We start from the raw sequence: 15,884 nt of genomic DNA, 5'->3' as shown, positions 1-15,884 counted from the left end.
GAGGAGGAGGAGGAGGAGGAGGAGGAGGAGGAGGAGGAGGAGCAGGAGGAGAATAAGAATGAGAGGGCAGCAATCCAAAGGGACGGCCACCATGAGGTTCTCAAGAACTGAAAACTTACTTCCCATCTTCCTGCAGGATCCGAGGGTACCTGGAAATTGAGGCTCACTGAATCCACCCTCCACCCCAGGCATGCTTGTATGTCCATGGGGCATTCCTCAAGCTGTACATCTAATGGTGGGATTTCAGGCACCCATGCAGCAGAGACATTTGGGTTGCTCAGAACCTCTCAAAGCAGTATCAGTTGTGGAACTGAAGAAAGAAGCCAGGTTTCAAGCTCTGGTTTCCTAAACTTACTACTGTCTCTGAGAGCGTAAACTGATTCTTAACCTCTCTGAAGCCTCAGTTTGCTCATCTATGAAATGAGACACTCCTCCTCCACATTGTTGAGAGGTTGATATAGCTGTCTTTGGAATTTCCTAGGCTCTAGCCTAGGCTTTCTTTCTCTCTTTTTTTCTTTTTTTGAGATGGAGTCTCACTCTGTTGCCCAGGCTGGAGTGCAGTGGCACAATCTTGGCTCACCGCAACCTCCCCCTCCCAGGTTTAAGCGATTCTCCTGCCTCAGCCTCCCAAGTAACTGGGACTACAGGTGCATGCCACCACGCCCAGCTAATTTTTGTATTTTTGGTAGAGACGGGGTTTCACCATGTTGGCCAGGCTGGTCTTAAATTCCTGCCCTCAGGTGACGCACCCACCTCGGCCTCCCAAAGTGCTGGGATTACAGGCCTGAGCCACTGTGCCCAGCCCTAGCCTAGGGTTTCTACTGTCCCTTGGTGACCTCTTCCCTCCTGGGTCTTCGGCACCCTGCATGGAACCAGGCACACAGCAGATTGTTAAGAAACACAGAGAGAAGGAATGATGTATCTAAAGCAATAACTTGACACATTGCCTGGCACCTGATAGGTACTCAGTAAGCGGTCAGCTGTCAACATTAAGCTCAGACTCCAAGTCAGCATGATTTGTGACTTTGAACAAGTTACCTTCCTTTTCTGAGCTTCAGTTTCCTCATCTACAAAATGAAGAGTGTTATAAGCCAGATGCAGTGGCTCACACCTGTAATCCCAGCACTTTGGGAGGCCGAGGCAGGCAGATCACAAGGTCAGGATTTTGAGACCAGCCTGGCCGACATAGTGAAACCCTATCTCTACTAAAGATACAAAAATTAGCTGGGCATGGTGGCATGCACCTGTAGTCCCAGCTACTCGGGAGGCTGAGGCAGGAGAATCTCTTGATCCCAGGAAGCGGAAGTTGTGGTGAGCTGAGAATGCACCACTGCACTCCAGCCTGTGCCACAGAGCGAGACTCTGTCTCAAAAAAAAAGAGAGTGTTCTGCACTGAGCGCTCAGATCACTGGTAGTTATGTACAGGGGCTAATTTCAAGTGCTTGTTCTTCTTGTAAAAAGACGGGTTGAGGGGGAAGTACGTGCAGAGCTATCTCATGGACGAATGAAGTTCTGCCAACTCTCCTCCCTCAGCAGAGGGTGGGGAAGGGACAAGACTGCTGGGCAGTGGTGGCATCTTTGGGCACTCCAGGTTCAGCAGCCATGCACAGCCCAGAAGACCATGCAGAGATAGTCCAGTGTGCCTGAGGGCCCATGACACACCATGCACTGAACTGAGTTAAAAGTCAATGGTCCTGGAGGTGAGACAACTCAATACTTCCCAGTAAGTATCAGGGGCTTCTGGTGCCCATCCCAGGCCCTCATAGTGGAAGGGGCTGGCTGGGTGTCCATACTCATGAGCATCCTCCCACCCCCACAACCCACTTCATTCATTCACTTGCTAACATGCCCAACGAGCCATCCTATTGCCAGGTAGAGGGGGTACAAAACGTGCTCCTAGTCTGGGAGCAGTAGGTGAGGGAGGCATAGATTTTGTTCCACCAGTGGTTGAAAACTGAGTGCCTCTGGGGCCACACAGGTACTGCATGGTGGGCATGGTGGTAAAGTCAAGACTACATGGAGCAGCCTGACTCCATGGTGACAGACTGTGGTCCAGGGAGAGCCGACTCACTGCGCCAAATCTTCTCGTTCTGTTTCTCACATTTATTTTCATTTTTAATTTTTTTTGAGACCAGGTCTCACTGGTGATTCGTAAGACAAAGCACTCGATATAGAACAATCTTCATTTTGTAGATGAGGAAACCGAGGCTCAGAAAAGGAAGGAAAGGGACCGGGCGCGGTGGCTCAAGCCTGTAATCCCAGCACTTTGGGAGGCCGAGGCGGGTGGATCATGAGGTCAAGAGATCGAGACCATCCTGGCCATGATGAAACCCCGTCTCTACTAAAACAAATACAAAAATTAGCCGGGTGTGGTGGCAGGCGCCTGTAGTCCCAGCAGCTCCGGAGGCTGAGGCGGATGAATCGCTTGAACCCAGGAGGCGAAGGTTGCAGTGAGCCGAGATTGCGTCACTGCACTCCAGCCTGGCGACAGAGCAAGACTCCGTCTTAAAAAAAAAAAAACAAAAACTTGACAACTTGTTGATTTTTTGGTGACTGTGGCAAACACATCTGCAGTAGAAGGATGGTGGGTACCTCAGTGGAGCTCTCACAGGCCAGCGGCACACGGAGGCAGAGCTGCCTTCCTGAGTGTGGCCTGTCCAGCGATCACACAGGCCCTGTGCTAGGAGGACCGCACCTCCGTGATGTGTGCTCTGTTGTTGCCGTTTCAAAAAAAAATTTTTTTTCCTCTCTCTTCCTTTCTCCGCCATCGTGATGTGTGCTTTACTCCGTTTCTCGCCATGTCTTCTCACAAGACTTTCAGGATTAAGCGATCCCTGGCCAAGAAACAAAAGCAAAATCGTCCCATTCCCCAGTGGATTCGGATGAAAACTGGTAATAAAATCAGGTACAACTCCAAAAGGAGACACTGGAGAAGAACCAAGCTTGGTCTGTAAGAAATTACATATGCGATGGCACACATATTTATGCTGTCTGTAGGTCACAGTCGTGTTACCAAATCAAGCTGAAAAATGTCACCGCCATCTGGAGAAATTTGAACAGTTTCCTTTCTGTATCTGTTATGAAGGCATTAGTACAACGCACAGTGCTTCCATTATTCATGTTAAAAAAAAAAAAAAAAAAAGGCCGGGCGCGGTGGCTCAAGCCTGTAATCCCAGCACTTTGGGAGGCCGAGGCGGATGGATCACGAGGTCAAGAGATTGAGACCATCCTGGTCAACATGGTGAAACCCCGTCTCTACCAAAAATACAAAAAATTAGCTGGGCATGGTGGCGCGTGCCTGTAATCCCAGCTATTCAGGAGGCTGAGGCAGGAGAATTGCCTGAACCCAGGAGGCGGAGGTTGCGGTGAGCCGAGATCGCGCCATTGCACTCCAACCTGGGTAACATGAGTGAAACTCCGTCTCAAAAAAAAAAAAAAAAAAAAGAAAAGAAGGTTTTGGTTGCCTGGGTTCAGTAATAAATATGTGAGACCTTTCACTTCAAAAAATAAAATAAAAATAAAAAATTTTTTTTGAGACGGGGTTTTGCTCTTGTTGCCCAGGCTGGAGGGCAATGGCGCGATCTCCGCTCCCTGCAACTTCTGCCTCCCAGGTTCAAGGGATTCTCCTGCCTCAGCCTCCTGAGTAGCTGGAATTACAGGCGCATGCCACCACGCCGGGCTAATTTTTGTATTTTTAGTAGAGATGGGATTTCAACATGTTGGCCAGGCTGTTCTTGAACTCCTGACCTCAGGTGGTACACCAGCCCCGGCCTCCCACAGTGCCGGGATTACAAGTGTGAGCCACCACGCCCTGCCTAATAATTACTTAAAGGGCCCAAGCTTTCACTTTGCACTGAGCTCTGCAAATTACCAGGCCTGTCCTGACTGGAGGCAAGGGCTGAACCCATCTGGCAGTGGGGGAAAAGGGCCGAAGAGGAGGTGAGGAAATGCTTCATAGAAGGGCCCCCAGGGAGGAGATGAGTAGGGCAAACAACAGTCCAGGATGTGGCTGTGTGAGACTGTGAGGTGGGAGTGTGTCGTGTGTGCTGGTGTGTGCAGGTGTGTGAGGCTGTGAATATGGCCCACGCGAGTGCATGAGAGCAGGCAGTGTCTGCAGAGCGTGCAGGGGCATGTGTGAGGGCTTGTGAATATTTGTCTTTGTGAGTGTGTGTGTGTGACTTTAGTTCCCATATATGAGTGTGTGTGTGGTATGTGAGGGAGGTGGCGGCCAGGACAGGGAGAGTCACGGGGCCATTTAACAAATATTTATCGAGCACCTCCTCTGTGCCAGGCGCTGTGCGAGGTGCCGAGGTGAGTAAGCCCAGCACTTGCCCGGTGCCCGCAGCCCGGGAGGGAGAGGGCTGTGTAAACAGAGAGCTGCAGTGAGAGGGCAGACTGAAACCAGACTCCGCAGAAATGCAGCCCCTTCACCCACTTCCCCTAGGAGAAGCCAGATTTCCCAAGACTTGGTGGGACAGGTGGGGCTGTGGGAAAAGCGAGAACTGTCCCGGGAGGCCGACCCCAGCCCCTCCTCGGCACACCCAAACACCATGGGAGGGGTGACCTCCCTCTGACCTGCACAGCGACACACCCAACCCCACAGAAGCAGATAAGAGGTGACCAGCAGCTCCAGCAGGGCAGGATATAAACAGCCTTGCCCTGTGGCTTCCTCCCCGACCCCACCCCCGAGCCAGGACGCACCTGAGGGGACCCTGACCATGGGTGGGTGAGAGATGGGGCCCATCTCCTGCAAGGAGGAGTCCATTCAGAGGCCCCTGGACCGGTGAGAGTCGGGGTAAGAGTGCCTGGTGTCCGACAGAGAGGGCAGCACAGAGGCCAGCCCAGGGGTCTGTGCCAAGACTCTGCAGCATCCTGAGGGATGAAAGGGGAGAACACTGTTGGGGAGAAAGACGTCCCTCCCCAGAGCTGCCCTCTTCCAGGCTGTCCAGCACTGCCCTGCAGAGGCCACCTGCCCAGGCGGCCCCATCGAGCTGCGGCGTGGGGGCAGGCATGCTGCCAGCCGGTCCCGGCTCTCACTCAGCCCAGCCGGTGACCTCGGCCCGCCAATAGTCTTGTCAGTAAAACGGGGACGCCCAGTCTCCTCAGAGAGCTGTGGGGTGGATCAAATGAGATAATGGGATGAGGAAAGCGCCTCATAAACTGCAAATGGCAGGACAAAGTTCAGCGCAGTGGGCAGCACCTGCCCCAGCCCTCCAGGAGAGGATAAAGGGGCTGAGCGCCACATTCCCAGCCCTCCTCCCTGCTAGGATCTCCTTTAGGAGCTGAAGAGGCTGGGGGGTCAAGGGAGGCCGAACAAGCTGGCCTGGGCTCCAGAGGCTCCTCCCACACTTCTTGGCTAGGTGACTTCAGGCCACACTGGGCCACCTCTCTTAAGGGTGCAAGGACCCAAGATATTGTGGCGAGGGAAATTAGCCCCAAGTCTAATGTATAATTTTCAAGAAATGGGGTCATTTTTGGACTAAGTAGTTGTGAAACTTCCCCAGCTTCTGAGGCTAAATCTATGCCCTGCCCACACCGGCTTTGTCTAACTGGCTCACACTTCAGAAGGGAAATGTAAGTAATAGTCTTTTTCCAAAATGGCTCCAGGATTCCAGGCTCTCTCATGACCCCACTTTTCTCTCCAGCCAATTTCTCCACTCTCCCTTCCACCATTTCTTGCTCCTCCAGAGCAAGCCACATTTCCAGACATCCACACACAAGCTTTCGTTTCCCTAGGGTCCCTTCTTTACCCACATCACTTCAGCCAATAATCCGGTTGGTATTTCCAAGATGACAGAGCAGTATTTCAAACCCACGAATGGGATTTGAATGTGCTCTATGGAGTGTGAAGCCTCAGGCTCAAGGAACTTTCCACCTGGAAGGCATTCTTCATAAGTAACATCAATGAACTGTTCTCCTTAAAACCTAGACACATTATCACTGTGGAAACAGAATAACAGCTCTGGCATCTATTGAGGATAAAGCCCCTACACCAGGAAAGGCTCCCGGGAAGATTTTAAGACAGAATCAAGGCACACGTGGAACCTCTTTCCACACGTCAAATGGGAATACCGCGTCTCCTCTCTTCTTGGAGGAGGATTAAACAAGGCAGCGTGGGCCAGCACAGTGCCTGGCATGAGACTACACTGTCCCTGGGTGCAGTACTCACTACCTGGTCGACAGGATCATTCTCATCACACACTATACCCATGCAACAAACCTGTGTATGTACCTCCTAAATCTAAAGTAAAAGTTGCAATTATTAAAAAAGAGAGAAAGACTATGCTTTCACCAGATGTAACTCCTCTCATTCTTTCTCAACAAGTACTTATCTCCATTTTTTTCCCCCTTTACAAGATCCTAATTCTGATTTTGTCAGACTCAAAAACTGGGATTCATATGACAGATATACAGCTTACAGCCCATTTGGCTGAAATGTAAAAGCATCTGTCCCACAAGGCCAGCCATGCAATTCTAGACATCTTGAGAACATCAGGTCCAAACCCTAGCCTTACAAGAAGAATCAGTCCTAAAGAGGACAGACTTGGTCAAGGTCAAGGTCACCCGAGCAGTGTTGTGACATTAGGATGCTCCTGACCTCCACTTTCTGAGTTCATGTCCTTGCATGAAGTCTTGCAGGTGTTTTCCAGCAGCCTCACCTGCTTCCTTTGCTCGTCTCCCAGCCCCCAGCCCACCTGTCTGTAAGCCCAAACCTGCCACTCCTCTCTTCGTCAGCCTGTGCCCTCACCCTCGGCCTGGTAGACGCTCATCCTCCTCCCTTCCAACCTCTTGACCATATTCCATTCAAAGGCCCAAATTTCAGTACACAGGTAGCTAAGACAAAGGTTAGAAAAAGCCCAGAAGGCACTTTATTGGAGGTCTCTGCCTCCATTCACAGGAGAAAGGAGCCAGGATCCCCATCCTCAGGGTCCCGGCATCAGCCCACCAGAGGGCCTGGAACAGTCCAGCACTCTGTGGGAGAGGAGTGGGAAGGGAATGTTTTAGAAAAAATAGATCTCTATGTACATCTGACATATTTATAGCACATAAATTAGGGAGTGCTCTGACCCCTGCCTGTAGAGCCCAAGCACCAAGCAGGGAGGTGAACGCTAGTCCAGAAAGAAGGTGCTGGAGCCCCTCCTCAGTCTTCTCCATCTCGGCGCTCCCCTAGGGCCTCCCCAGGTCTCCCTGGCTCAGTCCAGGTGTCTGCAGGAGGAAGGTGCCGTCTCGTTTAGTCTGGGTTTGAGGAGGCATCAGATAAAAGGAGACACACTTGCAGCTATAGAGTCAGCTTCAAACCCCAGGGCTTGTAATTCCAAGAGGAGGCCGGGGAGGCGAGGCCACAGCCTCCAAGTCCCAGGACGACGGCAGACACTACACCAAAACTTCAGCTCCTCTCCACAGCTCAGCTGGGAGCATTCCCCAGCGGAGGGGCCATCTGGCCTGCCTGTCCTCCCAGGAGTGGTTGCAGGCCTCGAGTGGCCCATGAGTTTGGTCCCGGGTATAGTTCCGACCCTCAGTTCCGACTCTGGAGAACCTCTTCCTCCTTCCAGCCGCTGGAGTTTTTGCCAAACTTGTAGACGAGTCGACGGCCATCCACCCGTTCCAGGATCTCCCGTTTGTAGTAGTACCTGAGTGGGGAGAAGGATGGTCAGAGGTGCTTAGGCAGGAAACGGGCCCCAGACGGCCAGCCCTCCCACGTGGCCCGCATTACCCCCAGGTGACCCGTGCCCACGGGTCTCAGCCTGACTAACCTGAGCCTGACTCACACTTCCTGAACTCCTCTGTTCTTCCCACCTGTAAGCAGGAGCTGTCTGCTCTGTCCTTACACTGGCCTGTAACTGTGGCCAGGACGCATGGCTCTCTGCCCTTGCTTCTTTGTATCCTATGGCTATGACTTGGGTCTGATCATTAAATTATGTGATTTTTAAGGCCAGGCGACTGGGCGCGGAGGCTCATGCCTATAATCCCAGCACCTTGGAAGGCCACGGCGGGCGGATCACCTGAGGTGAGGAGTTTGAGACCAGCTTGGCCAACATGGTGAAACCCCATCTCTATTAAAAATACAAAATTAGCTGGGCATGGTGGCACATGCCTGTAGTCCTAGCTACTCAGGAGGCTGAGGCAGGAGAATCACTTGAACCCGGGAGGTGGAGGTAGTGGTAAGCTGAGATCGCACCACTGCAGCAACACCCTCTTTCAAAAAAAAAGAAAAAAGAAGAAAAGGCCAGGCACAGTGGCTCATGCCTGTAATCACAGCACTTTGGGAGGGCGATGCAGGACTCCTTTGAGACCAGGAGTTTGAGACTGGCCTGGCCAACATAGAGACCCTTGTCTCTATTTTAAAAAGAAAAAGAAAAAAAAGAAGAAAGTACATGATTTTAGGGCTGGACGGGAGCTGAAGATGACCTAGTCTCCCCCTGGCCATAGGAGGAAACTGAGGCCAGATAAAAGCAACTTAATCCTTCAACGAGGAGAAAGGCAGGCCCTGGGGTGGGCACAGCTCCTGCCCCCTCAAGTGCACTGTGTCTGCTGTCTGCCAGGCTAATACTTTCTCCGTGTTGTCATTTAATCCACAAAGTAGGCCAACCCTGCTTCTGTCCTCACTCCACAGACTGAAGCCTGCTGCATGAAGCTGAGGAGCAAGCAGAAAGAGGGAGATGGGCCCATAAGCGCCTGTCCCGTGTCCAGCCGCATCGTGAGGGTCCTGGCCAACAGCTCACCTCATGGCCCGGCTCAGCTTCTCATAGGTCATGTTGCTGTTCTTTTTCTTTTGGCCCCACAGTTGGGCCACAGCCTCGGAGCGCAGGAACTTGAAGACACCTTCGTGCCGATTCTCCCATTTCATGAGGCCCTCGTTGAGCTCCGGGTGGATGAGGATGTCCCGGATGAACTCCCACAGGTGGGTGCCTCTGGGCGCTGCAAGGCCAGCTTCCGTCAGTTTCCGTTCAGTGTCCGCTCTCACCCAAGGTCAGCCAGCCCCGCCCTCCCCGGTGCACGGCTGACTTGGCCACAGGCATGGAGCAGGCCCCTCCAGAGAACCTGCAGCGCCCTCTGTGAGGGGACTGTAGTGGCTGCCTTTCTCCTCAGCCCACCTAAGCACCCACCAGCAGCTTCCTCACATCACTGAGGGGTTGCGGAAGGCAGGCAGTGGCCAAGTGCAGAGAGAGCTGGGGTCAGTGGACGGGACACCTGGACTCTGGTGCCAGTCGCCTCCACAGGGACCCTATTTCCCCCTCCTCTCCAGGACCACCAAACCAGGCTCTGCAATCAGGTGGTGACCAATACCATAGAGCCCCAGCATGTGCACAGCCTTAACCAACGCCGTGTGGGAGACCAGAGAAAACGGGGAGGCATACCCACGATGCCCCGCAGTGCCCCCGGGAGCCGCTCAGCCTCAGCAGGGCAGACCCAGGCGCCCCCGCAGCTCACCGTGCTTGCTCTTCTTGCCCTCCAGACAGTCCCAGTACTCTTTGCTCAGCTTTCGGGGCCGGCCTCGTTTCCGCTTCCCGTGCTTGGGATCCCCCTTCTTGCAGTCAGGAAAGCCATCTGTGGGGACAGGGTGGAAGGTCAAGGAGGGCGAGGGGGACGTTAGGGGGAGCAGCCCCTCTACAGGAAAAGCCTGCAGGAAGAGCTGGGCCCTCTGGGCAGTGGTAAATGGGACGCCCTCATGGTGACCTCCCACGACTCACCACTGGAGAAGAGCTTGCCGTCAGTGGGATCCAGGTCCACGTCGCTTCCACCGGAGTCTGAGGAGTGGGAGCTCTGAGAAGTACCAGTCCCTGGGGGGTGTCGTCAGAGTGAGTCCCTTGCCAGCCCACCCTCTGCTGAACCAGGCTGCTGGCCCTCAGGACACCCTTCCCAGCCTGTTCCTGCTCCTGCCAGAGGGTCCGAGTACTGGTGCCAGGAGCCAGAGGGAACCAGGGACAATTGGCGGAAGGGAGGTTGTGCCCCAGAGAGGGCTCTCACCTGTGGTGGAGACGTCAGAGCTCCCAGGGGAGGGGGCTCCTGCGCCACAGCTGCCGGGGTGGTAGGGGCTGGCTTGCTGACCGTCGTCCAGCAGCTCCTGGGCGAAGGGGCTGCCCTGGTCTAGGAAAAGGAGGTGAGAACTCAGAGAGGGCTCAGGGGACTGGACTAGGACGGGTGAGGCTGCCCATGGGTCTGATGACCTGCTGCGATTTTTCTAGTTGAGGGAGGAAGAAGTCTGGGGAGGGAGTCATCTCTAGCACTCTGTGGAGGGGCAGGGATGGGACAAGACAGGCTGGGGAAGGAAGGAGAAAATGGGTTCTCACCAAAAGGGACCGGGTCTAGCGTCTCCTGGAAGGCCATGCCATCCTTCTCCAGCAGCTCAATGATCCAACTGAGCTCATCAGAAGAGCTGGAAGCTGACAAGGAAGGAAGGAAGGAAGCGTCACACTCCCCTCATCCCTCCCTCAAGGGCTCTTTCTGGCTATGCCTCTGGCCCAGAGCTCCGGGCTGCCCACAGCCACAGTGAACTCAACTCAGCTCAGCATATGGAGCCGCTCGCCCGCCTCCAGGGGCCTGGACTCACTGAGGTCTCGCAGCTGGGCATGGAGCTGGTCCCCTAGAGGCCCAAAGACCAGACGCAGCTCCTCAAGGGCACAGTTGCAGAGGGTGGCCCCGTCCATGTCACACCGTGAGAAGTCGATGGCGCTGGCATCGTACTTGTTCTTCTCCACTTGGTAGCTGATCCAGTCCAGAACCTGCGTCTTCGACCAGAACTGGGGCTGTTCCCCCGACCAGCTGGCCTTCTCTGCAAGAGCCAGGCATGGCAACAGGCTCAGCTCAGGCTACCCAGCAGACCTCACAGCCCCGTTCCTTTTTTTTTTTTTTTTTGGGATAGGGTCTCACTCTGTGGCCCAGGCTGGAGTGCAGTGGCACAATCTCAGCTCACTGCAACCTCCACCACCCAGGCTCAAGTGATTCTCCTGCCTCAGCCTCCCAAGTAGCTGGGACTACAGGCATGTGCCATCATGCCCAGCTAATTTTTGTATTTTTAGTAGAGACAGGGTTTCACCGTGTTGGCCAAGCTGGTCTCGAACTCCTGACCTCAAATGATCCAATCACCTGGGCCTCCCAAAGTACTGGGATTACAGGTGTGAACCATCACTCCCAACACACACAGCCCCATTCCTGGTGCACACTGAGGACTCCCACTTCAGCCCTCGAAGCTCTCCCTGGAGCAGGGGCAGGAGGTAGCATTCACAACACCCTAGTCCTGGTATCCGACACCTCCCTCTGCCTGTCACAGCCCCACAAACCCCAGCACCTCAATACTAAGTCTCAGCCGCTAGCCCTGGAATTCGCCTAGAGACCTCCTCCCCACCCATTCCCCCATCTGTCTAACAGGCCCTTAGATGGATCTGTCTCCCCCTCCATGCCCCATCCCACCCTGCTGAGACCCACCTGTACCCTCCAATGACATCTGGGGGTTGCTCAGGGTCAGCACCAAGTCATCGGCCCCAAAGGTGGCAGCAGAGGGAACAGAGGCCAGGGTGGAGTCGTCCGAGCTGTACATAGCACTGAAGTAGTTGCTGAAAATGTTGCTAATCTCACAGGTTGCAGCCATGAGGCTACCTGTGGGTAGGGGGAGACGGGATGAGGTTGGTGAGGGGACGAGGGTCCTCTCCTTACACTCCCAGCTACTCTGCTCTGCCCAACCCTGGGCAAGAGTATCCCCAAGGGGCAGGAAGATCAGTAACTCTGCGGACACTCTCTCTTCAAGAAGGGCTCCAAGATCCCAGACCAGGGCAGGACGGCAGGAGCCTGCTGCTGGGCTTCCTGCTTCTGCAGAGCTCTGGGGCCCTGGAGACAGGCTGGCGGCGTCATGGCCATTCCGCCCTCCCAGAGACAATCTCCTTCTGTTCCTCAACCCTCAGGACACATTCGCTCCTGCTCTGAGATCCTAGACTGGAGTGCGCAGGTTCAGAATCGCAAATCCTCTGAACCCCTCTGCAGTTTCCCAAGAGCTGGGCAAGGGAATGACAGGCAGGGAATCCTACCGGAGTGGCGGAGTCCAGCTGTGGCAGGCAGGCCGGCAGGCAGGCTTACGCTGCAGGTGGGAGAGAAATCCAGTTCCGCCAGGTAGCGCTGAGATGTATGGCCGCTGCGCTCCCCTACCCAGCTCTAAATAGAGCCCGGAGGGAGCTCCTCCCTGAGCTCGGGCCTTTATAGTTCGTCCCCTTCAGTAACCTGAGCTGGTGGCTCATTGGACGGAGGGGATTTCCTGGCCTTTAGACTGGGCTCCTGGCCCCAGGTGATTTGCATATTCAGTGCCACTTGGCCCGGATCTTAGCAGGCGGTGCTGGGAAATCAGGCCCGGCTGGTTTAATGATTGTCAGAGTCTGTCATCCCGCACCCTCTGGGGTTGGGCACAGGGCACTGGCCTGGGCAGGTGGCGGGAACGTTGCTGGGGTGGGCATCTGTGCTTTTGGCTGCCCTGTGGCCCAGGAAATTCTTCCCAGGGGCCAGGCTAGAGAGGGACCAGGCAGGGGGAGGGCAAGTGAGGGAAGAACATGAACCCCTGTCTGACCTGGGTAAGAAAGCTGCTGGCCCCTAAATTCCAGAGGTTCGGTGACTAAGAGGCCTAGTAGGGAGAGGAGTGACTGGGTTTGGGGATTATTCCCAGAACACCCAGCACTCTGGCCAGGACCTGGGAGACGCTCCAGGCTCAAGGCTGGGCAATACCCATGGATTAATTGGTGGTGGCCGGGCGTGCCAGCCTAGCCTTGGCCCCGGCTCCCCACCAAAGAGCTCCTTCTCCAGCACCCACTCCATTGGCAAGGTCTTCACTCCCGTCAACTGCCTGGACTCCATCTGAGCATCAGGGTTGCTGCAATCATTCCTGAAGGACCCAGCTTTGCTTGAAAGTTCTTCCCTCAGCGCCTGCTGAAGCTCTCCCCACCGGAGTTGCCAGAATCCACATGGATAAATTCGTCCCTGCTCTCCAGACTTCATCTAATCTGTTTCACTTGGCCCGTTTTCCAGTACCTTCTGCTGCCCTCTAGCGGTCAGAAGCCTGACTACCTGGGTCATGTCATTCAAAGACGGAACACAGAGTATAAATGTATTTACCAAGCACATTTCAGCATATTCTCTCATTTAATTCTCACACCGAAAAAGCCCTGTAAGGAATGCATGGTTATTCCCATTTTATAAACAAGAAAGTTGCATCGTGGAGGGTTGAATGGCTTGCCCAGGCTACACAGAGTTGGCGAAGGGGTGACGCTGAGAGTCACATGCAGGTATCCAAGTGCCTTGTGCATGAAACCCTCGCTCTTTCCCTGCACAGGACCCAATGTCTTCGGGCTTCACAGTCTTCCCACCCAGCTCCATGGCCAGAGCCCTTGCCTTCCCTGTGGGCAAAGCCCCCCCCGCAACGTCTGTGGCTGTCTCTATGGACTCAGCCCGAAACACAATGGACAGTGTCCTATAGAGCCTCCTTGAGACCCTGAATGGGGTAATACAGGATGGCAGAGGCAGGGGACTTGTAGCCAGTGTCTGTAATTGTGTGATCTTGGATGAGACCCTTGGAGTCTGCACTTGTTTCCCACTCTGTAAAAAATGAAGTTGTCTGAATTTAATAATCCATAAGATCTCTTCCAGATCTAGTTTTTTTTTTGGAAACAGAGTCTCACTCTGTCACCCTGGCTGGAGTGCAGTGGCGTGATCTTGGCTCACTGCAACCTCTGCCTCCCAGGTACAGATTCCCAGCTAATTTCAGATCTAGTTTTTTACGTATCTAAAATGTAGGATCCAGTGGCTCACACTTGTAATTCCAGCACTTTGGGAGGCCGAGGAGGGTGGATCGCGAGATCAGGAATTGAGGCCATCCTGGACAACATGGTGAAACCCCATCTCTACCAAAAATACAAAAATTTTAGCTGGGCATAGCGGCGTGTGCCTGTAATCTCAGCTACTCTGGAGGCTGAGGCAGGAGAATCACTTGAACCCAGGAGACGGTGGTTGCAGTGAGCCAAGATTGCGCTACTGAACTCCAGCCTGGCAACAGAGTCAGACTCTGTCTCAAAAAAAAAAGGTAGAATCTGTGTGACCCACCTCCATTAATGCCACAACTTGGGGAGTTCCTGGCCACCCTCAGCCAGGGTGGGTGAAATGGTTACTCAAACAAAAGGTGACTCCACCTCCAGAGATACTCCTGTCGTTAACTCTATAGCCGGAGGACTAAGAAAGTCATGGCCAGAGAACCTGCTTCTTGCCTTCCTCCTCTCTGAAGCTCCTGGGTGCCTAGGAGAGAGTTAAAGTCAAGGATCCCCCCCATCCCCGGGCCAGTGCAGGCAGGTGAGCCTGGGGCTCAATAGGATTTTCCCCAGCCCTTCAGGGGGCCTCCCCCAGGGAGCCTGAGGCAGACACATCCTCCACCCAGGCCCTCCCCCAGGAATGTGGAAGAACCGGCTTCTAGCCCCGGGGCTGCTCACGTGCTCCCTGCCCTGAAGAGCACCTGGCTGGGGCTCCCGGGGATGTCGGGGTGAAGAGGAGGACGTACGAGAAAAATGAGAGGGCTGTCAGCTCCCTCGCCTTGTTGGGGCTTCCTCACGGGTGACAGGGAGCTGAGATAAGGAATCCCTGTTGGCCAGCACCTTGAGATAAGTGGGAAATACTTGGATTTGAGGTCAGTGCCTTGGAGGCATGGGATGCAGGTGGGGACAAGGTTCGGGGATAGTGGTCTAGGGAGCTATGGAGCAGGACGCCAGGGCCTTCCCAGTATTCTGAGGTGGCAGGAACAGCCCGATGGCTCCCTCTCTCCCTACAGAGCTTGCGCACGTGGCAGCACAGCCTCATCTTTGGGATGGAAGGATGTCCTGTAAAAGGACAGGCACATCCAGTAGGCCTGTCGGGTACCAAAGTGGCGAATGAGGCAGGCTTCACAGCTCAGGATACCCATGCTAAGAAATGGGAGGCCCCACAAAGTTAGTGGAGTCACGAAACGGCTGTACAAGGGCTTCCAGCCTTGGCTTCCGATGACCCTTCTTGATTACTGGGCCTATTGGTGCTACAGGTTTTGTAGAGCAAAGAAACATAGCTGCTGATAAGCTAGGTAACATGTTGGGGAGAGGGGGAGGCAACTGGATAGCCCGAAAATAGTCCTTGCCGGTTAACGTACTGCCAGGAACAGTCCTGAAAGAGCCGCAGAAGCAGTTTGCTATCAAAACGCCAGTGCCTGGAGTAGCTCTTCCGAACCCAGGCCTCCAGATCCCTCTCCTGTGACCCACGTCACCGTCTCTGAGGGTGGAGCTGAGTGTGCCACGGGGCATAGGGTTCTCCAGTCCACCACTTGGTCACCACTAACGCCTTGCTCTTGCTGAGTGAAAGCAAATCGACAGTTCCCAACGCTCGTGCAGAGGGAGGAAGCCTGTTTGATGACCTAAAGCTGAGGACAGAGCCGAGCTGTGAACAGGCTGGTTCAGGGTTGCCTTGTATTGAAGAAAGGCAACTGAAACACACTAAATATTTCTTCCAACCCTCCCCTCATCCCACTCCCAAACCCAGATTGCTAACTGCTTAGGGCCCATGTTGAGGCCAGGAAATCAGAATTTAGTGCTAAGTTCTAAAAGACTTTACTGATTACCACACCATTCACAATCATCTAGGACCAAAGACAGGTGAGGCCCAGTGAAACCCTGGGGATGGAGAGAAAGGTAGAGAAAAAGTCCTAAAACACTTTTTTTATTTTTGAAATAGGGTCTCACTCTGTCACTCAGGCTGGAGTTCAGTGGCACAATCAGGACCCACTGCAAACTTGACCTCTTGGGCTCAAGTGATCTTGCTGCCTCAGCCTCCTGAGCAGCTGAAACCACAGGCATGCACCACCACGCGCAGCTGTTTTTTTTTTTTTTTTTTTG

The 15,884-nt window shown here is 54.1% G+C and overlaps 2 protein-coding genes across 2 annotated transcripts; one reads left to right on the top strand and one right to left on the bottom strand.

Annotated features, from left to right (window-relative positions):
* The first annotated feature begins 2,745 nt into the window (after positions 1-2,745).
* Positions 2,746-2,969, top strand: LOC108283231 (60S ribosomal protein L39-like). Its single transcript, XM_037728172.1, has one exon. The coding sequence runs from the start codon at positions 2,799-2,801 to the stop codon at positions 2,952-2,954; it is 156 nt and encodes a 51-aa protein (XP_037584100.1). The 5' UTR covers positions 2,746-2,798; the 3' UTR covers positions 2,955-2,969.
* A 3,873-nt stretch (positions 2,970-6,842) lies between these two features.
* ELF3 (E74 like ETS transcription factor 3) lies at positions 6,843-12,223 on the bottom strand. Its single transcript, XM_017499461.2, has 9 exons — positions 12,024-12,223; positions 11,428-11,598; positions 10,553-10,774; positions 10,293-10,385; positions 9,970-10,089; positions 9,693-9,782; positions 9,433-9,549; positions 8,724-8,919; positions 6,843-7,631 (listed from the first exon to the last, which is right to left on the bottom strand). The coding sequence occupies exons 2-9, from the start codon at positions 11,588-11,590 to the stop codon at positions 7,517-7,519; spliced, it is 1,116 nt and encodes a 371-aa protein (XP_017354950.1). The 5' UTR covers positions 11,591-11,598; positions 12,024-12,223; the 3' UTR covers positions 6,843-7,516.
* Between the last annotated feature and the right edge of the window lie 3,661 nt (positions 12,224-15,884).

Source organism: Cebus imitator, unplaced genomic scaffold (genome assembly GCF_001604975.1).
Source record: "Cebus imitator isolate Cc_AM_T3 unplaced genomic scaffold, Cebus_imitator-1.0 Scaffold257, whole genome shotgun sequence".
Lineage (NCBI taxonomy): Eukaryota > Metazoa > Chordata > Mammalia > Primates > Cebidae > Cebus > Cebus imitator.
This window is presented reverse-complemented; position numbering and strand designations above follow the sequence as displayed.